Here is a 26933-nt window from a genome sequence, read left to right on the forward strand (position 1 = left end):
GTGTTATAGTTAACATTACAAAAATCGCATTGTATTTATAAAGCAGACTGTCCACACACCTCAAGTCCTTTCTACAGCAACCTAGAAAGCAATAAACTTTGTATGGAATTTAAAAGTCATTAAGCAGAAATAATTCATAAAACCATGGACTTCTTGAACTCACCAGTGAAAATAAAATCACAGAAATTATATTTTACTTAACCATGGAAAACATAGTTACAAACCAGCAATTCTCAGTTGGAGAATGTAACAGTTAATTCCATGTGTCAATGTGGCTGGGTCACAGAGCGCCTAGATGTTTGGTCAAACATTATTCCTTGTGTTCCTGTAAAAGTGTCTTTGGGTGAGATTAACATTTCTACTCTGAGTGGACTCTGAGTAAAGCAGACTGCCCTCTATAGTATGTATGGGTGGCCCTCCATCCAGTTAGGGCCTGAACAGAACAAAAAGACCAACCTCGCCCAAGTGAAATTCTCCACTAACCTACTTTCATGGGCAAGGATTGCTCTTCAGTTCTACAGCAGACTGTCTTTACACTAGAACTGAGTATCAGCTCTTCTGGGTCTCCGCCTTGCCTACCTTTTAGCTCTCTTGGTCTCCAGACTAGATCTAAAGCACAACTCTCCTGAGTCTGCAGCCTGGCTGACCACCCTACAGATTTTGGACTTGCCAGCTTCCATGATCCTGTGAGCCAGTTCCATATAATAAATCTTTTTCTCTGTATATATGCATATCCTACTGGTTCTATTTCTCTGGGAAACCCTAACCAATACAGGGAAGTTATTTAATTCTCATCTATGTTCAGTCATGGTCTTTGAGTATGAGTAAATAAGACAACATATTTCTTTCAGGTGATTAAGAAAGATGCCATTGATGGGGCGCCTGGGTGGTGCAGTCGGTTAAGCGTCCGACTTCAGCCAGGTCACGATCTCACAGTCCGTGAGTTCGAGCCCCGCGTCAGGCTCTGGGCTGATGGCTCAGAGCCTGGAGCCTGTTTCCAATTCTCTGTCTCCCTCTCTCTCTGCCCCTCCCCCGTTCATGCTCTGTCTCTCTCTGTCCCAAAAATAAATAAATGTTGAAAAAAGAAAGATGCCATTGGGTGTAACCAAAAAGCAAATTGTTGGTTCTATTCTAAAGTTCACGTATATTTTACTTCCTTTTTAAAAAATGTTTCCCTTCATTCTTTTTCCTTTAAATTCATTTAGATTTCTGCTGTGTTTTAGAACTTGAATTTATTAACTCATTTCCAGAGCTAACATATTAGGTATATGTTTTAAGTTTCATAATAAATTATGTGCCATATAGGATCAATCTTTCCTTCTAGGATAGCAGTTCTCAAACCCATCTTTGTATATAATTATAACAATTCTGGATAGCATAACGAACGTATGAAAGATTATCACACAAAACTATACTTCAGTCATCAAGCGTCCTTCCCATTTCAGTTTGAAACTACTACTTTACACCATTTTTTCTTTTTTCTCTTTAAGATCTTACTTTTAAGTAATCTCTACACCCAACATGGGGCTTGAACTCACAAGCCTGAGATTAAGACGTGGTTCACTGACTGAGCCAGCCAGTTGCCCCACCTTTATACCAGTATTCAAATAGAGCACTCAAGGGGTGCCTTGGTGGCTCAGTCACTTAAGCGTCCAACTCTTAGCTTTGGCTAGGGTCATGATCTCCTGGTTGGTGAGTTCAAGCCCTACATTGGGCTCTGTGCTGACCATGTGGAGTCTACTTGGGCTTCTCTCTCTCTCCCTCTCTCTGCCGCTCCCACACCCTCTCCCTCTCAAAGTAAATAAATGAACTGAAAAGTTAAAAAAAAAAACAGATCATTCAAAGGACAGTTAAGTTACTGTTTACTCTTTTTATTAATGTTCATTTTTGAGAGAGAGAGAGAGAGAGAGACAAAGAGAGCAGGGGAGGGGCAGAGATGGAGACACAGAATCCAAAAAAGGCTCCAAGCTCTGAGCTATGAGCCCAGAGCCCGACAAAGGGCTTGAACCCATGAACCGTGAGATCATGACCTGATAAGAAGTCAGATGCTTAACTGACTGAGCCACCCAGGCGCCCCTGTTTACTCTTATATATGTAACACTTATCATCAGCTTATATACAAAGACTAACACTAAATTAACATAATAAGTTACTAGGAAATTACACATTTATGAAGTCATTTTCAAAGTTAAATTTAAAGCTGTATAAAAACAAACATTATTATTAACATTTATTATAATTAAGTACAGATTTATGTGGAAATACTGAATGCTTGGCTTATGTAAAACTAGGTTCATTCCATATTATATTCTTCAGTCTAGCATCCCAAATTTCTGATTAAATAATATGTATATAAATAGGTACTTACACAAGAAATTTTAAATGGTGCAAATGTTATAGGTTCTTCTCCATACAAAGGCCAGTAGCGTTCACATTTTTTCTGTTATTCGAACAAAAAGAAGTTAATCCATATGATAGAATTTTTCTTGAACTTTTACAAATATTTTGTGCCGATTATTCAGCTTCTTGCCCTTCCCAGAAAACACAGAAACTGACATCAGATTAAAAAAAAAGTTTACTTTAACTCATGTACCATATTAGTATAAGGAAAATTCAAATCACCACATAATTTGTTTTCTGAGTTTGATGTATGTGTCATAATTATAGAAGACCACACTTAAGTTTTACTTAATATTTATTCTCTGTAAATATATTAGCACTTCCAACATTCAAGTCTTTGGAATTGATGCTGGAGGGGATCACAATGGTTTTAAAACTAATTTCACTTGGACACAGTATAAAAAACACCAATGTTGAAAACTTCATATTAAGAATTTTGTTCTCTTCTGAAGATAGTATGAACAAAAACAAAAAAATGTAGTGGTATTATCTGACAGAAATCAGAATATTCAAGCTATAACCTGATGATAATTAATAAAAATTATTTTATTGAACTCATTTTCATTTGCTCAATTTTATTCCTGTTTTAAATTATGTCTCTATTTCAGTCCATAAATAATATTCTACTTACAACACCATTAAACATCTGAAGACTAAGTAATAATATGGTATCTATTAAGTGTATCATAAAATGAAATGTAAAACTGTAAAAAAAAAAAAGTTTATGTGCCTTTTAGAGATTATTATGTTCCTTGTATCAAATAAAACCAATAGCAGAACACAAAAAAGAAGTATCTACTTTAACTACTTAGAATATAATAAAGGACCAGGAACATATATCCCTAGAAATGATGAAACGGACACTCCACAGTTATTTTAAGTGTTAACAGGTATACATACCCTTCCCATCTCAAATTCTCGACAGGCCATTACAATGATCTAAAAAGAAGTGGGGGATGGGATGAGATGAAGAATGTATCAGCTAAACACAATTTTACTTTTTTAAATAAAATACAAATTCCAAGAATTACCTTTTATTCTGAACAAAATTATACCTGGCCTGTCAAAATAAGTAGGTTTTTAAATTTTTTTTTTAATGTTTATTTATCTTTGAGAGAGAGAGACAGAGCGTGAGTAGGGGAGGGGCAGAGAGAGAGGGAGACACAAATCTGAAGCAGCCTCCAGGCTCTAAGCCGTCAGCACAGAGCCCAACGTGGGGCTTGAACCCATGGAGCATGAGATCATAACTTGAGCTGAAGTTGGGCATTTAACTGACTGAGCCACCCAGGCACCCATCAAAATTAAGTAGTTTTAACATTAAAAGTAGGCATTAAAGCAATGTTCAAAATCACGCCTTCTATTTTTTTTTTTTTTTTTTGAAGTTTGTTTATTTATGAGAGAAGGAGAGACAGATAGCACGAGTTGGGGAGGGGCAGAGAGAGAAGGAGACTCAGAATCTGAAGCAGGCTCCAGGCTCTGAGCTGTCAGCACAATGCCCGACATGAGGCTTGAACTCACAAACCATGAGATCATGACCTGAGCCAAAGTCAGATGCTTAACCGACTGAACCACCCAGGCGCCCCAAAATCACACCTTCCAAACAAGGGATAACTATATAGCAACAAATTAAATTGGCTTCAATTAGCATTATATATGAATTAAATTTTAGGACTTTTATAGATCTACCTCTGACTTGAAATTATATTAAAATATCACTTTTAGGGTATTTACTTACCCAACCAAAAAGCACCATGAAATATTTTAAATATAGTTCATAAAATTATCTGAAGGTTTAATGCATTTAATACTGTCTTTAAACATAAATGTTATTGGATTTGCTTCCCCATCCCAACATTTGACAATGTTTCAAACATATAGCGAAGTTGAAATAATTTTACGGTAAATACTGTATAGCCACCATCTATAGTCTACCATTAACATTTCACCGTATTCATTCTATCACACAGCTATCCCTCTATCCATCTATATAAATCATCTTAGTTGGTAGCTGTCTTGTTAGTTGCTGACTTTAGAAAACAAAGTATTATCACACTCTCTTAAAATATTTTGACTAACTTGTCAGTGTTGAATGAGACATCCTAGACTTCAGTTTCTGTCTTTTTAGTAAACATTAGCAATAAGTAACATATCATTATGGCTAGAAGGTCTTCTCATTCCATATTCAGTAAAACATCTTATGTCATTACATGTAATACTTCTCAAAATAGATTATGAAAAATAAATTACTTACTACAACATTGTACTCCCATATCATCCTCCAAAAATCTATTACTGTATTTGCTAACGGTCCTTGGGTTGCCACATACGCTTTTGGCCCATAAACACCCTAAAATGGTTAAAAGTAAATTTCATATTTATTATAGTTACCAAAAATATTTCCTTACCTAAATTTTAATGTTTAAATTTTCTTAGTAATACTCCTCTTTTCACTGGAAGTATTTCCAAATAATTTTAGCACATAAAAGCATGACAAAATATATTCAATTCATTTCAGCTTTTTGTGAAGTACTATTTTTGTGTATGTATTAGACCTGGCACACAGAATTAATAATTAAACTGCTTTATGCTAATTTACAAATTATTATTTACCTGTCTCTTCAAAAAGTGCCTAATACCCCAATACATAGTCCATAAAGCTAACTGTACAGAAACATAAAAAGCATGCTTTGATGCTAAAAACAAGAGTAAAACTACCTAATAGTTCCTTCTTAGCCAGATTCGTCCATAGATACCTTCAATTATCTACTCAATTTAAAAGATTTATTGTGTGCCTATTATATATATATCTAACAACAAACCTGGGAATATACCAAATAAAACAGTGGACTAAAATACTAAAGCAGCACATAGTTGAATCACACGATAAATCAGTGTTACTAAGTGGAATTAAAAACTACAACTTTTTTTGTTTTTAAATATTTTATATTTAAGTAACCTCTACACTCAACATGGGGTTGAACTTACAACCCTGAGATCAAGAGTCAGATGCTCCACCGACTGAGCCAGCCAGGGGCCCTGAAAAGCTAGAACTTTTAACAAATGTCCTTACAAAACAGTATCAACATAACAACATCTGAACAGCAAACCACCTACAGATTAGTTTTGGGTTTTGCCATAATTTTAATAAAACTAATTTTTTGGGGGGAAAAAAGTTTTTATTTTAACCCATGACAGTTTATTGTTGACACAGGTAATATTAATATTACCATATACCTCGTACCACCATAATATTTTGATAAACAAAATATTTTTTATATCTATAAATACCAAACATAAAATAAGTAATTATTATACTGTCATTCAAAAACAAAGAACAGCTAATGGAACAAAGTAGTCTTTTATTTAATCAAGTAGCATTTTGCATTTTTTTAAAGTTTATTTATTTTGGGGGGGGGAGGGGCAGAGAGAGAATTCCAAGCAGGCTCCACCCTGTTAGCACAGAGCCCAACACAGGGCTCAAACTCATGAACACACCAAACTGTGAGATCATGACCCAAGCACCTCAAGTAGCAGTTTGCACTGGTCTATTGACAGCTATGTATGAACATGACTACTTTTCACCTAACAGTATCTAAAAAAGGTTCTCTACATAAGGATTGTATTTAATCTTTTTTAAATTTTATTTAAATCCAAGTTAGTTAACATATAGTATAATAATGATTTCAGGAGTAGAATTTAGTGGTTCATCACTTACCTAACACCCTGTGCTAATCCCAACAAGTGCCCTCCTTAATGCCCATCACCCATTTAGTCCATCCCCTCCAACCCTGATCCTCCACTAGCAACCCTCAGTTTGTTCTCTGTATTTAAGAGTCTAATGGTTTGCCTCCATCTCTATTTTTATAAGACTGTATTTAATCTTATATTCACTTGTATTGCCACTTGAAACAGAGACAGTTGCCAAAAGGTTTTCATCTAAGTTTATATTCTGTAATTTTAAATCAGTATTACCCAGTAATTCTATCTAGCCCTGATAATTTATCCTAAGAAATGATTCAAAAGAATAACAATGTTCATTGCAATATTACCAACAAGAAAAATTGGAAACAACCTATATAGTTCAACAACAGGGAACAACCATGTATGTGCATTTCTGTACATTTGTGTACATAAACTTTGTCAAAGGGACAATGGAGAAGATGATTTAGTAACCAGTAAACTGTTTATAAGCTTTAAATGTAAAAAAAGAAACAAAATAGAAAACCATCTCAACTTTCATGAAACTGAGCAAAACTCTAACTCTATGAGTAAGGTTAGAAGGAAATCACATATGGGAATGCAAGCTGATACAGCCACTCTGGAAAACAGTATGGGGGTTCCTCAAACAATTAAAAATAGAACTACCCTACGACCCAGCAATTACACTACTAGGTATTTATCCAAGGGGTTATAGGTATGCTGTTTCAAAGGCACACATGCACCCCAATGTTTATAGCAGCGCTATTAACAATGCCAAAGTATGAAAGAGCCCAAATGTCCATCGATGGATGAATGGATAAAGAAGATGCGGTGTGTGTATACACGTACAATGGAGTATTACTCGGCAATCAAAAAGAATGAAATCTTGCCATTTGCAACTATGTGGATGGAACTGGAGGGTATTACGCTAAGTGAAATGAGTCAGTCAGAGAAAACAAAAATCATATGACTTAACTCGTATGACGACTTTAAGAGACAAAACCGATGAACATAAGGGAAGGGAAACAAAAATAATATAAAAACATGGAGGGGGACAAAACAGAAGAGACTCATAAATATGGAGAAGAAACTGAGGGTTAGTGGAGGGCTGTGGGAGGGGGGATGGGCTAAATGGGTAAGGGGCACTAAGGAATCTACTCCTGAAATCATTGTTGCACTATATGCTAACTAATTTGGATGTAAATTTTAAAAAATAAAAAATAAAATTAAAAAAAAAAGGAAATCACATAAAAGTGTGATTTTATTTTTCTTCGTTTTCTTCCTTTTTTTTTTGCTCTTGGTATTTAGGAAATTTAAAAAATTTTTATAAAACTATTATGCAGGAAGACATTAAGTAGGGCAGAGAAAAACCATTTGAAGTTAATACATACCTTAATAAAATTTGCATTGATATAGTCTGAATCTTGAGAAGGAGTCTTTAAAGTCAACTTAACTCGGCTGTGATCAACTACAAGGAAAAGAAAAAGGATTTCATAAATTATGTCCTGTTGGTAGACAGGTGTTTTCTAATAAACCACAAGTAAGATTAAATAAGTAATTCAAAATATTGTCTTTAAAAAACAATTAATGAAAATTGACTCTAGATACCAGCAGGGTAATTTCTAACATCATATTTATAGAAAATAAGTCTATAGTAACAAAAATATGATGATGTAAAGTTGTGTTTTAAAGCTGTAATCAAAATAATCTCAGGAACTCTTTTAAAATACAAACTCCTGGGCATCATCCCACATTTGCTAGACAAGAGCCCAGGGTGAAGCCTCTGCAGTTTTTAACAAGCATTATGAGGTACTGAACACTAACCAGTGATGTACAAGCTCATTTGCCAAAACTCTTATTAGGAAATGTAGCTTTCATATTTTACAAGAAATTATAAAAATTAATTAACTATGATAAATAAATGCATTATGATAATGCATAAAAAGTGCTCAAGGGGTGCCTGGATGGCTCAGTTGGTTAAGCATCCGACTTCAGCTCAGGTCATGATCTCACAGTTCGTGGGTTCAAACCCAGCATTGGGCTCTGTGCTGACAGCTCAGAGCCTGGAGCCTGCTTTGGATTCTGTGTCTCCCTCTCTCTACCCCTCCCTCTCTCTCTCAAAAATAAAATAAAATCATCTTTAAAAAATTAAATAATAAATAAAGTGTTCAATAATGCAGTTGGCAATAATATTATTAAGTAATGCCAACTTAAGGTAAAAAACAGTTTACGATAAAGTTCAAAAGTATAAACTTTATTACTTTTATAAAATTGTTATTTTATTTTTTATAATTTTTGAGAGAGAGAGAGTGAGCGCTATGAGTGGGACAGAGGGAGAGAGAGAGAATCTAAAGCAGGCTCCACACTCTGCCGAGCTAGACACGGGGCTCAATCCCACAACACTGGGATCATGACCTGAGCTGAAATCAAGAGTCAGACGCTCGACTGAGCTACCTAGGTGCCCCTGCAATTTTATTTTTTTATCTAATAAATTATTTATTTTTCATAATTTACATACAAGTTAGCACATGGTGCAACAAAGATTTCAGGAGTAGATTTTTTAAGCCCCTTACCCATTTAGCCCATCCCCCTCCCACAATCTTTCCAGCAACCCTGTTTGCTCTCTATATTTAAGAGTCTTTTGTTTTGTCCCCCTCCCTTTTTTTATATTATTTTTGCTTCCCTTCCTTTATGTTCATCTGTTCTGTCTTAAAGTCCTAATATGAATGAAGTCATATAGTTTTTGTCCTTCTCTAATTTCACTTAGCATAATACCCTCCAGTTCTATCCACATAGTTGCAAATGGCAAGATTTCATTCTTTTTGATCACTGAGTCACACTCCATTGTATATATACATACATACATATATATATATATATATATATATATATATATATATATATACATACACACACACACATACACCCCACATCTTCTTTATCCATTCATCCATCGATGAACATTTGGGTTCTTTCATACTTTGGCTATTGTTAATAGCGCTGCTATAAACATTGGGGTGCATGTGCGCCTTTGAAACAGCACACCTATAATCCCTTGGATAAATACCTAGTAGTGCAATTGCTAGGTCATAGGGTAGTTCTATTTTTAATTGTTTGAGGACCCTCCATACTGTTTTCCAGAGTGGCTACACCAGCTTGCATTCCCACCAGCAATGCAAAAGAGATCCTAAGAGATCCTCTTTCTCCACATCCTCGCCAACATCTGTTGTTGCCTGAGTTGTTAATGTTAGTCATTCTGATGGGTGTGAGGTTGTATCTCACTGTGGTTTGATTTAAATTTCCCAGATGATGAGGGATGTTGAGCATTTTATCATGTGTCAGTTGGCCATCTAGATGTCTTCTTCGGAGAAGTGTCTGTTCATGTCTTTTGCCCATTTCTTCACTGGATTGTTTGTTTTTTGGGTGTTGAGTTTGATAAGTTCTTTATAAATTTTGGATACCAACCCTTTATCTGATATGTTGTTTGCAAATACTTTCTCCCATTCCATTGGTTGCCTTTTAGTTTTGTTGATTGTTTCCTTCACTGTGCAGAAGCTCTTTATTGTGATGAGGTCCCAGTAGTTCATTTTTACTTTGGTTTCCCTGATCTCCAGAGACATGTTGAGTAAGAAGATGCTGTGGCCAAGGTCAAAGAGGTTTTTGCCTGCTTTCTCTCCTCTAGGATTTTGATAGCTTCCTGTCTTAGGTTTAGGTCTTTCATCCATTTTGAGTGTATTTTTGTATTTGGTGTAAGAAAGTGATCCAGTTAATTTTTCTGCATGTTGCTGTCCAGTTTTCCCAGCACCATTTGCTGAAGAGATTGTCTTATTCCATTGGATATTCTTTCCTGCTTTGTCAAAGATTAGTTGGCCATACATTTGTGGGTCCTTTTGTAGGTTCTGTATTCTGTTCCAGTGATCTGTTTGTTTTTGTGCTGCAATTTTATTTTTTAAATAAAATATGTATCTGATTTTTTAAAATGAGATTTAAGAAAAAAGTATAAAATAAATTATCCCCCATCCATAAAGTCCAGGTCTCTCCTTCCCCCATCCATAAAGTCCAGGTCTCTCCTTCCCAACAAAGACACTTCTAAGGTTCTTTTTTCCTTCCAAAAGTAATTTTTATGCATATACCTACATACTTAGAAAAACTATGCAAATGCGTTCATAACATATACATGTTCTGTATCTCACTTTTCAGTTAATTGTATAACCTGGAACTCTTCCCAGAGCTAATACAGATCTATCTTGCTCAATGTTATATGAAATCCATTATAAATAGATATCTCATTATTTAACCAGCTATACTACTGGTGGGCCATTTTTTCCTATTAGAAACACTACCACAATGAACTCACTGCTATAAGTGGTATAGGGTAAGTTTCTAACAGAAGAAAAAAACTTATCTTCTAAAAGGTATATACAGACTTAGACAATTCAGATGCTATATGTGAGAGTGACAGGATATTATACCTTTTAATAGTTAACTTCTAAAAAGTAAAAAACTCAGACTTGTATTTCTTGAACTATGCAAATGGTTGTACATTTTCATACAGTTATTGGTTATATTTCTTTTACCATAAATTCTTGTTTATATCCTCTGCACATTTTTATCTATGTCTATGTTTTCCTACTGATGTATATGAAAAATTGGTCTTTAGTACATGTAGTGCAAATAGTTTTGTTCTAGTTTGTGTTGATTCTTAAAAACTCTTTATTTAGAGGCGCCTGGGTGACTCAGTCTGTTGAAAGTCTGACTCTTGTTTTCAGCTCAAGTCATGATCCCAAGGTTGTGGGATCAAGCTCTGCTTCGAGCTCTACACTGGGCTCTGCATTGAGCATGGAGCCTGCTTAAGATTCTCTCTCCCTCTCTCTCTCTCCCTCCTTCTGCCCCTTACCCCAGCTCACATTCTCTCTTTTAAAAAAAACAAGCAAACAGCACCCTTTTTATTTAGAACTAATTTTAGAATTAAAGAAAAATCGCAAAAATAGTAGAGAAAATTCCTATATCCCTCGCTCAGCTTCCCTTAATGTTAATATCTTACATAACTATCAGTTATCAAAATTAGAAAATTAACATTGTCACACAACTAGTAATTAAACAACAGACTGCATACAAATTTCACCAACTAAAAACAATTTTTTTCTTACTAGGATCCCACATTTAGTTGTTACTTCTCCTTAGTTTCTTCCAATCTATAATAGTTCCTTTAATTTTTTTCATATGTTTGGAATGAGGTTTTGCATTTTGGTAAGAACACCAGAGAACAATGTGTCCTCAGTGAGAAGACACACCAAGGGGTTTATGATGTCAATGTCCTATTACTTGTGATGTCAACCTTGGTTACTTGGTTAATAGGTGTCACCTGGTTGTCTCCACTATGAAGTTAATATCTTTCTGTTTGTAGCAATAAATATTTGGGGGGAGATACTTTGAGCCTATGAAATCCTAAAGTAGTAGGAATGCCTAATATTCATGAGTCTCTAGATTAGAAAGAACCACAACATGTAATATGTAAAATGCCACCATCACATTACAGTCCTTCCTAATCCAGAGACAATGAATATTAAAGGCAATTAAAATACAAAATGACGAATACAAAAATGGTAATAAGATATGAATAAGACTCCTTAACAAAACTCTTAAAAGTCAGCTAATGAATAACTACTTTGTCAATGACTCAAATTTTATCTATCAGTACTAAAAGCCCAGTTCTGCTGAGTTTATTAGTTTTTGGTGAAATCTTTGTAAATCTGTAGGAAGAGATATCTAAGAAAGACATAGCCTCCAATTCAAATTATTTCTCTCTTTTCTATGATTCCAGGAAAGAGAATATGTTTATCATTTCACTTGATGTTCTGATAAATATTCAGTAGTTTGGATAATGACAGTTAAGTAACTACACAACACTTCCTCTCCCCATGTCTGCCAGTAATGAGGGGTCCCAATTAATTACCCTTAATCATGTGGCATATTAGCCTCTAGTCAAAGTATCTCAAACATAGGATTTACAATAATTGGTTTACCACTGGATCCCCTGTATATGTGTCTGGGGATTGTGAATCCAAATGACAACAGTGGCTCCCAAATAACAGTCAAAACTGGTTTCAGGCTGCTACATGCAAGCTGGTAATTTTTTTTAGATATTCTATAATGGAAAACTTTATGCATATACAGAAAAATAATGGTATAATGAATCCCCATATAGCAATTACCAAGTAATTAAGAAATTATTAATAATTTCAACATTTTTTAAAGTTTTTACTTAAATTCCAGTTAGTTAACACACAGTGTAATATTAAATAATTTCAACACTTGGCACGCCTGGGTGGCTCAGTCAAGTGTCCAACTACTGATTTTGCCTCAGGTCATGATCTCACAGTTCGTGAGTTTGAGCCCCACATCGGACTCTGTGCTAACAGTGCAAAGCCTTCTTGGGCTTCTTTCTCTCTCTCCCTCTCTTTCGGTGCCCCTCCCGCTCTCTCAAAATAAAATCAACTTAAGAAACAAACAAACAAATAATCTCAACACTTTGCCAAACTTACTTCATCTATCTCTAGTCATATAACATTTAGGGGCTAGGGAAAGTTAATTAAAATACAAAATTTCTAAGTACCATATTCTTCAGTAAGTTTGACTCAGTAAGTTCAAGATGGGGCAGAAAAATGGCTTAGTCTAGAGCACAAGCAAATTTTGTAGTCAGTGCTTTATACTACATAATCATAGGATATTACTGCCAATTTTAAAAATCAACAGGGGCTCCTGGGTGGCTCAGTCAGTTGAGTGCCCAACTTCGGCTCAGGTCATGATCTCACGGTCCGTGAGTTCGAGCCCCGCATCGGGCTCTGTGCTGTCAGTTCAGAGCCTGGAGCTTGCTTCAGATTCTGTGTCTCCCTCTCTCTCTGCCCCTCCCCCACACATGCTCTGTATCTATCAAAAAGTGAATAAACGTTAAAAAAAAAAAAATCAACATTAGGTTGGTTAGATAACATGTCATCACATTGGTGCTTCAATTCTTCACTGGTGCTCCTAGTAAGTATAAACATATATAGAACTTAAAGAATATTAAAGAAATGAAAACAAGCAATCTTCTCCATGTTTTTGTTTTGTTTTGTTTTGTTTTTTGCTGACTGTCACTACAATCTCCCAACAATCCAATTCCAAACAGATAAAACCAAGATTGGCCACACAGGAGACTCTTCAAGCAGCAACTTTTTTTTTTTTTTTTTTTTTTTTTTGGTCAAACAAACATCAACAACCTGTGGCAACAAAAAGAAAAGTATTTGAATATTGTTACCTCCAAAGAAACTGAAATTTCCCACTGGCTAAATATTATGTCTCAGGAGAAAAAAAATAATCTTAATAATTAACATTACAATACACATAGTACACTGATCCATTACTTGTAAAAACAGCTAGCAGCTCGGTTTTAGCCCTCTCAGCAGACAAAGCACAGATCATTCTTGACACAAGAGTATCTAGATATTTCTTAACTCTGAAATTGGCCTCAGTATTTTTTTTTAACGTTTATTCATTTTTGAGACAGAGAGAGACAGAGCATGAATGGGGGAAGGTCAGAGAGAGAGGGAGACACAGAATCTGAAACAGGCTCCAGGCTCTGAGCTGTCAGCACAGACCCCGATGCGGGGCTCGAACTCACGGACCGCGAGATCATGACCTGAGCTGAAGTCGGACGCCCAACCGACTGAGCCACCCAGGCGTCCCTGGCCTCAGTATTCTAGTATAAAATAAACCAAATCTCCAAGACAGCTCCAGAAAAACCTACATAAACTTTGGACAATAATGATACTACTTTTAATGGATCACAGGCAAAAATGTCTGCTCTTCCCACTTCAAGTCAACATTGTATTAGAGGTTCTAACTAATAAAATAAAGCAAAAGACACATTCAGATAAGAAAGGAAGTAGTAAAACTGTCATTATTTGCAGATAAAATGACTCAGTATGTGAAAAATCCTAAAGGATCCACAAAAATTACTAAACTAATAAATGAGCTCAGGAAGATCATTGGATTAAAAAAAATTAATACATGAATAGAAACTAGATTTCTATGTGCTAATAATAAAGAACTTGAAAATATTTCATTCAGATAGAAGAATTTAAAGAGTAAATACAAGACTTATACACTGAAAACCGTAAAACATTGCGGAGAGAAATTAAAGATCTAAATAAATGGAGAGAGAAATTTCATGTTCATAGATTGGAAGAATCATTATGGTTTAAAATGGCAATTCTCCCCCCAAAGTGCTCTACAGATTCAATGCAACCCTTATCAAAAGCCTATTAGGATTTTTTGCAGAAATTGACAAGCTGATCTTACAATTTATATGTAAGAACTAAAAAAGAACCAAACAAATTTTAAAAAGTAAGAACATGGCTAGAGGACTTCTTGCTTTTAAAACTTACTACACAAAGCTACTGTAATGAAGACAGTATGACACTGGCTTAAAAATAAGACACTGTAGGTGTGTGTGCACCTGATCTCAGCTGGTCTGCCTGCAACCCCCTGAGCACCAATCCTAGTCACCTGCGCAGTACCATTTCTGCTCCAACAAGGTTAAAGAAACTATCATGAATCAGGAGAAACTCACCAAACTGCAAGCACAAGTGCACATTGGTGGGAAAGGAACTGCTTGCTGAAAGAAGGTAGTTCATAGAATGACTACAGCAGATGATAAAAATTTCAGTTCTCCTTAAAGAAATTAGAGGTAAAAAATATCTCTGGTACTGAAGAAGTGGCTATGTTCACAAACCAAGGAAGAATGATCCACTTTAACAACCCTCAAGTTCAGGCATCTCTGGCAGCAAACACTTTCACCATTACAAGCCATACTGAGACAAAGCAGCTGACAGAAATGCTACTATCTTAAAACAACTTGGTGCAGACAGTCTGACTAGTTTAGGGAGACTGGCTGAAGTTCTGCCCAAACAATCCGTGGATGGGAAACCACTGCTTGCTACCGGAGACGATGATGATGATGAGGTTCCAGATCTTGTGGAGAATTTTGATGAAGCTTCCAAGAATGAAGCAGACTGGATTGAGTCAACTTCTGAAGAAGATAAAACTTGAAGAAGTTACTGGGAGCTGGTATTTTATATTATGACTGCCTTTTAAAATTGTGTTCACAGAGCTGATAAAATCTAGATCTGTAATATTTTTAAGCCCAGGCCCCTTGGACACTACAGCTCTTTTCAGTTTTTGCTTATACACAATTCATTCTTTGCAGCTAATTAAGCTGAAGAAGCCTGGAAATAAAGTTTGAAACAAGGTTAATAAAGTTCTTTACCTACTGTAAAAGAAAGAAAGAAAGAAAGAAAGAAAGAAAGAAAGAAAGAAAGAAAGAAAGAAAGAAAGAAAGAAAATGAAAAAGGGAAACCATGTAGTAGAATTAAGGGTCCAGGAAAAAAAAAAACCTTGTATTTATGCTCCAGTGATTTCCAACAAAGATACCAAGGCAATTCAGTGGAGAAGAAGATAATCTTTTTCAACAATTGGTACAAGAACAATCTTACATACACAGATTATTTCAGATGATTAACTGAAAATGGATTATAGACCTGAATGTTAAAGCTAAAGCTACAATACTTCTAGAAGAAAAATTTTTAAAAACAAAGAAAATCTTTGTGACCTTGACTTAAGCAGAATTCTTACTCAGAGTATCAAAAGCATGATCCATAAAACTGATAGGTTGGACTTCATCAAAATTAAAGGCTTGCATACCTTAAAAGACACCTTAAGAAAATGAAAAGACAAGCCATAAACTGGGGGAAAAATGAATAAAGACCTGTATTTAGAACAACAGCTAAAGAACTGAAACAACTCAAGAAAATAAAATCAAATCTAACAAAAGGACAAATGATTTGAAAAGACTTTTCATCAGAGGATATATTAGTGGCTAATAGAACATGAAAAGATGTTCAGTTAGTCATTAGGGAAATGCAAGTCAGAACCACAATGAGATACCTCTACACACCCAACTAGAATAACTAATCAAAAAGACTGACAATAAAAAGGAATGTGGAGAAACTGGAATGCTCATATATTGCTGGTGGGAAAATAAAATGGTACACAGATACTTTAAACAGTTTAGCAGTTTCTTATAAAGTTAAACATAAGCTGCCATAGATCTAGAAATTCCATTCCTAGGTATCTACCCAAAAGAAAGAGAGCCATGTGTCCACACAAAGATTTGTATGGAAATGTTCATGGTAGGATTATTCATAATGTTCATCAACTGGTGAATGGATAAACAATATGTGATATACCCATACAATGAAATATTACTGACTAAAAAGGAATGAACTCATATATGCTACAACACAGATGAATCTCAAAAACATGCTTAGGAAAATCTAGAGACAGAAAGCATTGGTGGTGGCCTGGGGCTAAAGACTGAAAAATGGCCTAAATGATTATTTTAGGTTGATGGAAATGCTCTAAAACTTTACTATGTTGATGACTCTATAAATTTACTAAAAATAACTGAATTGCATATTTAAAGTGGGTAAATTTTATGGTATGTAAATTATACCTCAATAAAGCTATTTAAAAAAATACTGGTATCCAAACACTGAACATGCTAAACATACAAAGGAAATTGACAACTTACATTATTTTTATGACAGCAAGTAAATATACATCTCTAAGTACAATTGCTTTTAATAACATTTTCCAAATTAAAATGACTAGAAATTTATTGGAAACTGACTTATCAATCCCTCAATAATTTAAAAGGAAAAAAAGACACTGCTAGTTTGACTATATAGCACAATGAATAAGAGCTCAGGATCCAGAGCAAGGTGTCTCAACCTCAGCACCCCTGACATTTTGGCCTTGAATAATTCTTTGCTGTGGAGAGGGTGTAGCCTCTGTGTTATATAGGATGCAGGAGCATCCTTAGCCTCTACCCACTAGATGCCAGTAGCAGCATGCCCATTCCGTATCCCAGTTGTGACAACCAAAATGTTTCCAGACTTGCTAAATGTCTCTTTTAGGGGCAAAATCACCCTAGTGGAGAACCAGTGCTCTGAATATAAATTCTCATTGACTCTGTTAGCTGTGTCACAAGCTATTTAATCTATGTCTCGGTTTCCCATCTGCAAAGTGGCACATAATACCTACACCTCAAAGTTTTGTGATTATGGCAAATAATACATTTACTACAGAAACTGACAATACAAATTAGGGTTTCTATTTTTTAGAGGGGCAATTTAGAAGCACACCAGTGAACTTCCCCTGCTACCTCTATTTAAAATTGTAAAGCTTTCTATTCTCAGTTTTCTCTACATGCCTAATCCCCACTGTATTATCCTCAATACCACTAATCACCATATGACAGATCATGTATGTTATTTGTATTCACTGTACATTACCTTAACTAGAATATAAACACCACAAGGGCAGGGATTATTGCCAGTTTGTTTTCTACTGAATCTCCAGCATATAGTATATGCTCAAATTTTTTTGTGGAATGAATGAATAAAATATAACTTAAGAAAATAGAAACCTAGAGCTGTTTAAGACTCATTTGCCCAGATGACAGAAAAAGAAAGAAGAGAAAATGTGTGTTTTTAAAAGAATGTGCATTGGGTCTCCTGGGTGGCTCGGTTGGTTAAGCATCTGATTTCGGCTCAGACTATGATCTTGCAGTTCGTGAGTTCAAGCCCCACATCAGGAGCTCGAGCCCGCTTCAAGGGAGCTTGAGCCCTGCTTCAGGCTCTGCATTCTCTCTCCCTCTCTCTCTGCCCCTTGCTCACTCTCCCAAAAATAAATAAATAAAATAGCATCCCTCTAAAAAAAGAGAGAGAGAGAGAGAATGTGCATTAATTCCAGAGTACATTAAGAGTATCTCAAGGGGTACCTGAGTGGCTCAGTCAGTTAAACGTCTGACTTCGGCTCAGGTCATGATCTCATGGTTCGTGGGTTCGAGCCCCATGTTGGGCTCTGTGCTGACAGCTCAGAACCTGGAGCTTGCTTTGGATTCTGTGTCTCCCTCTCTCTCTCTGCCCCTCCCCTGCTCATGCTCTCTCAAAAATAAACAAACATTAAAAATTTAAAAAAAAAAAGTATCTCGAGATTTGGGTACCTGGGGTGGCTCAGTCAGGTTAAGCGTCTGACTCTGGATTTTGGCTCTGGTCATGATCTAAAGGTTCATGGGATCGTGCCCTGCATTGGGCTCTGTGCTGGCAGCTTGGGATTCTCTCTCTCCCTCTCTCTGCCCCTACCCTGCTCGCACTCTCTTTCTCTGTCTCAACAGAAAAAAAAAAAAAAGAGTACCTCAAGATTATCCTGCTTAATAAAAACTATCCAGAAACCCATACCATCCACCATTCTGAGGAAGACTGGTAAGAAAGTACAGTGTATTTTCAAAAAGCTTAATGAGTAGTTACTATGTGCTAGGTACAATCCTAAGCATTTTAACATGTATTAACTTATCTAATGATCAAAATAATCATAAAAAGGATTATAATCTTTATCTCTATTTTGCAGATGCAGGGGAAAAAGGCACAAAGAGGATGAGTCCAAAGTCATATATTTTAAAAATTCTTTTGAAGTTTATTTATTTTGAGAGAGATAGAGACAGTGTGAATGGGGAGGGGCAGAGAGAGAGGAGAGAGAGAGAGAGAGAATCCCAAGCAGGCTTTGCACTGCCAGTGCAGTCTGACGCGGGGCTCAAACCCACAAAACTGAGATCATGACCTGAGTTGAAACCAAGAGTCGGACGCTAAACCGACTGAGCCACCCAGGCGCCCCCAAAGTCATATAAATAGCAAGTGGTAGAAGCAGGATTTGAACTTCAGAGTCAAAACTCTTCACCATTATACTATGTAAACTTGCCACTTAGTAATTCTGCTAATACTGGCCACCCACAGATCCCACAGCTGAGAATACAGTTGAACAACAACAAGAAAAAGATGAAGGATTAAATGTATGCAAAGAAGACAGTGAGAAAGAGAGGGAAGTGGACAAGAGAGGGAAGAGGTCATTTGAAAGAAAGAGATCACGGAAGAAGAAAATTTCAGAAATAGGGACTAGTCAATGGCATCAAAATAGTTAACAGAAAGGGGTAAACACTGAAGAAAGTCACCAAATCCAGCATGAAGAAAATCACTGGAAATTTTTTCAAAGACATTTTAGAGAGAACAAGCTTAAAAAAAAACAAAAACAAATTTTTCAAGTATATCTCAATAAGGCTGGAGAAAACAATGAATTAGAGTTGAGGGAATGGTGTCATGGAATGGAGCTGTTTTAAGACAGTTGAAGGGAAAGAAAAAGACTAGTGGCAGCTTTAAGGGACAGCATGCATGATGTAAAGTTTTTATTCTGTAAAATAGGACACATGGAAGTATGCATGCTTTTAGAGTTAAAGGTATTCTGCCAAAAACCATGCTATTTAAGAATACAGTTACATTATTATAATATAATGCTATCAGTCTAAGGTATACTCTCAGAGATACATATTTAGACTACTGAGTACAGCAGACATGCAGGCATCAACCACCTTATGGTTCACTTTTTCATGCATAATTAATGTTCTGATTGTGAACAGGCAATAGATAAGAGTTAATATTTTTGGCATTTTATAAAATTTATTCCATTATACTTACTGAATTATCTATTTTATTTTAACAAAAGAACTTTTTTGAACAGGAGTCCACAAAAGATATTCTTACTTGGATTTTTTTTTTTTTGTATTTAAAAGTAAGTATCAGAATAATTGTGATGCTTAAAGAAAAAAGAGCAAACAACAAAAACTACTTTCAGAAGGAAGAACAAGAAGCACAATCACAAATTATTATCTTATAGTGTACCTTACAAAAGAGGTACTAACTCCTTAACAATCAAACTCATTAGGAAGAATAAAACTAGTTTAGGATACAAACTTATTAACATTTCCATTTGTTCTATGAAGGGCATTTCAAACTTACATGGCAGTATGTCCTTATATCTGTTCTTTTTAACATTTTCTTCTTTTTCTCCAGTGGCTGTAGGATAAATCTTTTCTGTTCTATATTTGGTAGACAATCTTCTTAATCGCTTAAAATACAAACAAAAAAATTTAAGTTTATACAAACGTTAATATTTTCAAAATTTTAATGATTTACAAATAGCTCTTTATTGAATTTTGCTAACCCCAATTCCTTATAACTCACTTTCCTATTTTTCCAAGCTCACAGTATTTCCCTCTCTCTTAATAATTAACCCTAAGGATAATTGTTTTTTACCCTAAGTGCAAACATAAAATTAATATTCCAAATAGCACTCAAAGGGGACACTAAAATAAAAGTAAGAAATTTGTTTAAAGACATCATTAATAAGCTAAGTCAGAATATTTAACTCAGTCCTTAACTTACTCAAGTAATTTTAGTATTTAACTATGGGTCCCTAAAACCAAGTAAATAATGCGTAAAAGATTATGTACAAGTTTCTTTATTCCTTCCCTCAATAAACCTTGGGCACCCATGATGTGCCAGGCTCCTTCCAAGGCATAAGCTAATAATTACTTATAAGACACTACAAAACAAAGTTCTTTCATATTGAATTGGAAATGTCTAACAAAGACCAATTCTGCTTATTCACTGCATTACAGAAGTGGTTTGTGAGTTAGTGACAAATTCTTACCACATATGGCAGTAGGGATGTTCTTTGGGCTGGAATATTTCTGCGTGTCAGTAATACACTTCCTGCTTTCAGAAGCACTGAAAGTCAGCATTGTGAATTGTTTAAATTCACTACTCAACTACATTGCTGAAATTTAATTTCAAAGGAGCCTACTTTCTTCCAGGCTTAAAGACATATTGAAGGCATTTTGGTTTTACTATTCAACAAATTATTGAATACAAATGAAATGAACAAAGTCTGGTAACATTTAACTTTTTCACCATTTTACTTTTACAACTTGTGATGCTGATATTTAAGCAGTGAAACATTTTTTTAAATCACAGACAGATTATACATAGAATAGTGAGTCTTCTGTTTCTTTGAAAAACCACTAAACTTTATCATGACAATTCTTAGAGACCTAAATCAGGAATACACATTTTTTTCAGTAAGATGAAAAGACTTATTACAATCCTGTTCTGCACTGGCACAATGCTGAAGTTAAATTCCCCACATTTATGATGCTATTTTCTATGGTAATAAAGTTCTCAAAGTAGGATAGGGGAAAAATTATATTTGAAAGTAAATGGGCTGTTGGTGAGGATGTGGGAAAACCAGAACTTTAATACAATGCTGGCAGAAGAAAACATTAACACAACCCCTAACGAGGGTAATTTGGCAATTTTAAATACATATATCCCCTTAACCCAGGAATTGTACTTCTTAAAATCCACCTGCACAGGTGAAATGATATATCATGCACAAAGTTATTTATTGCAGCATTGTTTAAAACAGCAAAGGACTACAAACAATCAAAAATGTCTATAAATAGAAGACTGACTAGATTCATTTCATTTATACAAGTAAATATGATAATGACTGAAAACCAGTAAGAAAGTTCTTTATATATAGTGATGTGGAAATACTTCAAAATACATATTAAGTGTAAAAAGCATGGAACACTACAGTGTATATAATATACTACTGTTGGTGTTAAGAATAAAAATATTATTTGCATTTCTTTGTACATGTGCATAAAATATCTCTAGAAGAGAAACTATTAACAAGGTTGTTGTCTATGGAGAAGAAAAATGAATAGCTATAGGAAATGGATGAGAAAGAAACTACTGTATGCCATTTCATACTTATTAGATTATATAAATGTATTGCCTATTCAAAAAATTAAATGTTAAGGGGTGCCTGGTTGGCTCAGTCAGAGGAACATGAGACTTTTGATCTCAGGGTCATCAGTTCAAGCTTCATGTTGGGTGTAGAGATTACTTAAGTAAATAAAACTTAAAAAAATAAAAATAAATGCTACAAAAATTAAAGGAAAATAGAAAAGATTGCTCATGATTTTCTTAATCCACATTAACAAAGATCTTCCCAGTTATGCACATATACATCTTACGTATATAATTAGACTGTATAATGTTTTTTTGTTCAAAGATTTTAATTTTGTTATTTATAGTATCTTAATACATTCCAAAATATTGTATGTGAATGTGACCTACAGAAGGATATCAATCTAAATATTTGCAGAAACACCAGGGGAAAAGGAATGTAACTTAGGTAATAAACACTGAAAAAATTATAGAACTACAAAGAAAAGGAAGAGGGGATGTATTTAATTATAAAATATAAATACACTTCTGGAATATCTGCTGCAATCACTCCAAGCATTTCTTTTTTCACATGATGAATTATGTTATTGAGAAATGGGCAAAATAAAGATTTTATGTGAAATGACTTCCTTTTTCATATAATAAAACTTAACACTTTTGTGTACAAATAAGTATCTCATTGGAGTCTGAATTTTTATATATCCAGTTTTCTTGAAGCCTAGCACAGCATGGAATGCTTTCTACTTCAAGCTTCCCATGAAGAATGTTCTATTAAAATAAGCCTACAGAAGTAGTGTACTTAAAAAGTTTCATACACATCAGAAATACTCATCTCTGGTGTAGTATAAATAAAACAAAGATGATCTGTTAAACATAAAAACTTTGGGGGCGCCTGGGTGGCGCAGTCGGTTAAGCGTCCGACTTCAGCCAGGTCACGATCTCGCGGTCCGTGAGTTCGAGCCCCGCGTCAGGCTCTGGGCTGATGGCTCAGAGCCTGGAGCCTGTTTCCGATTCTGTGTCTCCCTCTCTCTCTGCCCCTCCCCCGTTCATGCTCTGTCTCTCTCTGTCCCCAAAATAAATAAACGTTGAAAAAAAAAATTTTTTTTTAAAAATAATAAAAAAAAAACATAAAAACTTTGTACATTAAAAAAAAAAATCAACATCAAAAAAATTCTACCCAAATGTATCAAAAAGGTATCAGGGCGCCTGGGTGGCTCAGTTGGTTAAGCGTCCAACTTAGGCTAGGTCATGATCTCACAGTTCATGGGTTCTCACAGTTCATGTGCTGACAGCTCAGAGCCTGGAGCCTGCTTTGGATTCCGTGTGTGTGTGTGTGTGTCTCTCTGCCCCTTCCCTGCTCGCGCTCTGTATTCCTCTCTCTCAAAAATAAATAAACATTAAAAAAAAAAGTTAATATGAGGATAATACCCACACTCAGAAAACAAGCCTCCAAATCTTATCCATCTTTTAAGTCCTGGCTCCATCAAAGTTTCTTATGTCTCTCGTGCAAAAATAATCTTTCCCTTCTGAGTTCTGTTTAGACTTTATACACATTCTTAAAACACCACTTCCTTCTCTTTATGATAAATATATAAAAAGAATACACTTTACTTCCCCTACTAAACTGTAAGCTCTGTGAGTACAAGATTATAGTCACATTGATATTTAAGGCCTTGTACCCCTAGAACATATTAAATGCTTACATGTTAAATTAAATTTAGAATAAGATTTGAATGCTGGCCTAGACAAAAAATTTTGTTCTTTTAATATATCACAATTAACATCCAAATAGTGCTTGAAGTAGAGATAGCACCAAACCTCATTTAACTACATGAAATGGAAGTATCTACACATGCAATTTCATTTTAACTTCCTGACCACCAATTCCATTTTCTCTAAGTGAAATTAATTACTAGGAAATTAATTAATTGAGAAACATGTTGTAAATACTAAGGCATCTTATTCGTAAGTAGAGTGCATGTGACAGACTGTGTGAAAATAGCATTAAGGAAAACACTAATAAAATAATTCATTTATTAAGCTTAACAATTATTTAATATAATCCTAAAGCAAGAAAGTACTTTCAATCATTGACTATCCTAATTGGGCAAAAATATAGCTAACTGGCATATTTACATAGGCTTATAAATACCAAACCTTGTGTCATATTTTCTTTTCTTTATGCAAACAAAACTAAAGGCCTTTAAGAAAGATTTCCAATTGTCTATCCTTAAACATCTTGAAAAAGTCACAAAATAAATTCTTTTAAATAATTTCTTATCTCAGAATTACTGTCCTAAAAGGCAAATCTGATCATTTAAATTTTAGTCCCTCACTTAAAAATCCTCCAGTGGGTCTATTAGCTCCAAGAGAAACTACCAATTCCTTTTTTAATTATAACACATTTTGAATGCTGCCTGTCCAGTTTCCTAGCTTCTTTTTATAACACTCTCTTACTTAGAGTTTGATGCTTCAGCCATGTAGAATCACTTACCACCACCGTTGCCACAAGCAACCCTTCATTCCTCAGCATCACAGTTTGACAATTTTTACTCTTGCTGGTGAGTTAATAGTAGGACTCTGGCTAAAGTGTTATTTCCTTTGTGGAGCTTTCTCAAACCTTTCCTTAACAGCTCCTCAGCTTCCAGCACTGAATACTCAATAATACATTACCCTATTACCACTTGTGAGATTCAATCTTATGTCTCATCCACTGAACTATAAAACTGAAGGCAGAGACTAGACTATCTTATTGGACTTTAGAGACCAATGAATTATGTATATGACCAAGATCTAATGCAAATAACATTAAAAATGGGTAATTCATTTCTTTATTGAGCTTTCTTAGACAAGTCATACAGATGTCTCTAATACATTATAATTAAAAAAAAAATTTTTTTTAACATTTATTTATTATTGAGACAGAGAGAGACAGAGCATGAGCATGGGAGGGGCAGAGAGAGGGGGAGACACAGACTCTGAGGCAGGCTCCAGGCTCTGAGGTATTAGCACAGAGGCTGACACAGGGTTCAAACTCACAAACCGTGAGATCATGACCTGAGCTGAAGTCAGACGCTTAATTGTCCTGAGCCACCAGGAGCCCCTCTAATACATTATAATTTTTAACACAAACAAAACCCAAATTTAATATTCACTTTGTTTTAAAGTTCCAAATTATTTTCTCTTTCCTTCTTTTTTTCTTTATTTTTTAATTTAAGTTTATTTACTTATTTTGAGAGAGACAGAGACAGCGTAAGTCGAGGAGCGGCAGAGAGAGAGGGAGAGAGAACCCCAAGCAGGCTTCACACTGTCAGCCCAGAGCCCAATGCGGGACTCAAACCCAACAAGCCGTGAAATCATGTCCTGAGCTGAAACCAAGAGTCAGACACTTAAACGACTGAGCCACCCAGGCACTCCTCTATTTCTTAAAACACAAAAATTTTATTTCCTTAATCCTAAATCAATAAACTTATTCTCAAAGGCTTCTAAAAGTCACATGCAATAGAACTATGCTCTTTTTAGATATCCATTTGTGTGTCAAGATTTGAGTTCCTTAACAAGGTAGAACAGTTTCACTGTTTATCAAAGACTTTAAGCTAATGAGTATGTGTTGTGTGTTGTTTGTTGTATCTGTCCAGTCAAACAGCTGTATACCAGACTGTCCACTGGGTGTCTCATGAGCATTACAAACATGTCCAAATAGCACTACCATTCAACAGTTGTTCAAGCCTAAAAGCTAGGAATCATCCTTAATTCCTTCCTTTACCCTCTCCTACAACATCCAATCCATCATCATGTTGTGTTAGCTTCAGGTCTAAAATATATCTAATTCTCTTCAGATTCACTGAACACTTAGAATTCATAATACATTGAGACAAGAAAAGTATTAAACTTAATTGTTGACTGGATTTTATATCAGGACAATTAAGAAAAAAATGGACACAAAAAGTAATAGAGCTAAAATGGAAATTAAGCTAACTCAAATTCTTTTAGGAATAAAATGGAATATAAATAAATCAAATATTGGAGCTCAAGACTTCTTTGCTATTACCAGGCCACACACTATGGTGCCAAATTCCTCAATGTCAACACTTAAAAAACAGTATGAGTTCCAAAAGACAATAATTTTAGTAAATATGTACACAAGAACATACAAATCATAAAACTGTACTTCAAGGTGAAATCAAAATGAAATCATACTTTAAGCTTAAAAGTTATATTGCAGCAAAATACAAGAATACCTAACGCATAAAATAGTAGTGCATTTGCCACTATTCTGAAAAATTTCTGAAGCAATTACTGGAGAATCTATCTGAATTTTAAAAGGTATGGAACTTGGCAAACAGTTGGAACTAAATAATAAGTGTTAAATGAAGAGATTCACCTGGTTTTATACCTGAAATATTTAACCGTCCTGTTACTACCATACAAGTTGTATGATCATTAAGTCAAAATATTTTTTAAGCCCAAATACAAAGTAACAGCAACAAGTAGTAAAATCATAGGATTTTCCACTAAAACTATACCATCTCTAACCAGCTTTTCTTAAATCTTTACAAACCTATTTATATAAAAATATGCATATTACTAATACCTGTTACAAGCAACTAAAAAAACCAAAAGGTCTTTAAACTATACATCTGCAATGCCTACCTTTAAGTGTAAAATATGCAACTCTGCCTTTCAAAATTCATCTTCCTATCTTTGCTCATGCTTTACCTGCTGCTGTATAACAGACTAACTTGTCTGCCATTCTTTTTCAGATACCAAAGTTATGCCATTAGGATTGATAGTAAAGGACACATTGTGAAGTAGGGGCCAATCATATGGGTCTTTAGGTAACAAAAAGATTTTATTCTTTGTTCTTGTTGATTTCAATGCTTCAATTATTTCCCTAGTAGTATACACCAAACAAACTCCTTGGTTTCTTCTAGATCACTACAGAAACTGTCTTGCTAAAACATTTCCTGAGACTACTCCGGGCACCAACCTCCATCTTCCACTTCCTCCCAAAGTGCTTCCTCATCGCTACCCACAGCCCTTTATATACGCGTCTAATCTAGAACATAGCACAATTTACAACAGTTA

At 35.0% G+C, this 26933-nt stretch overlaps 1 protein-coding gene and 1 pseudogene across 6 annotated transcripts in view; one reads left to right on the forward strand and one right to left on the reverse strand.

Moving 5' to 3' along the window:
* PTPN12 (protein tyrosine phosphatase non-receptor type 12) overlaps positions 1-26933 on the reverse strand; it is a 103333-nt gene that overhangs the window by 42127 nt on the left and 34273 nt on the right. For 2 of the 6 annotated variants that reach the window (XM_086696843.1, XM_086696844.1), the window contains exons 2-6: positions 20049-20157; positions 7491-7567; positions 4652-4747; positions 3301-3339; positions 2369-2440 (exon numbers count right to left, since the gene is read on the reverse strand). In XM_086696843.1, coding sequence (XP_086552969.1) covers positions 2369-2440; positions 3301-3339; positions 4652-4747; positions 7491-7567; positions 20049-20157 — 393 coding nt within the window. Of the gene's footprint in view, positions 1-2368; positions 2441-3300; positions 3340-4651; positions 4748-7490; positions 7568-9025; positions 9127-9166; positions 9955-11249; positions 11529-20048; positions 20158-26933 lie in introns of those variants that run through there. The other 4 variants (XM_086696847.1, XM_086696849.1, XM_086696848.1 and 1 more) reach the window with 4 other exon arrangements.
* On the forward strand, positions 14096-15210 carry LOC112866921 (transcription factor BTF3 pseudogene; annotated as a pseudogene).

The sequence above is a fragment of the Puma concolor genome, chromosome A2 (assembly GCF_028749965.1).
Source record: "Puma concolor isolate L17-30 chromosome A2, mPumCon1.1.hap2, whole genome shotgun sequence".
NCBI classification, from domain to species: Eukaryota; Metazoa; Chordata; class Mammalia; order Carnivora; family Felidae; genus Puma; species Puma concolor.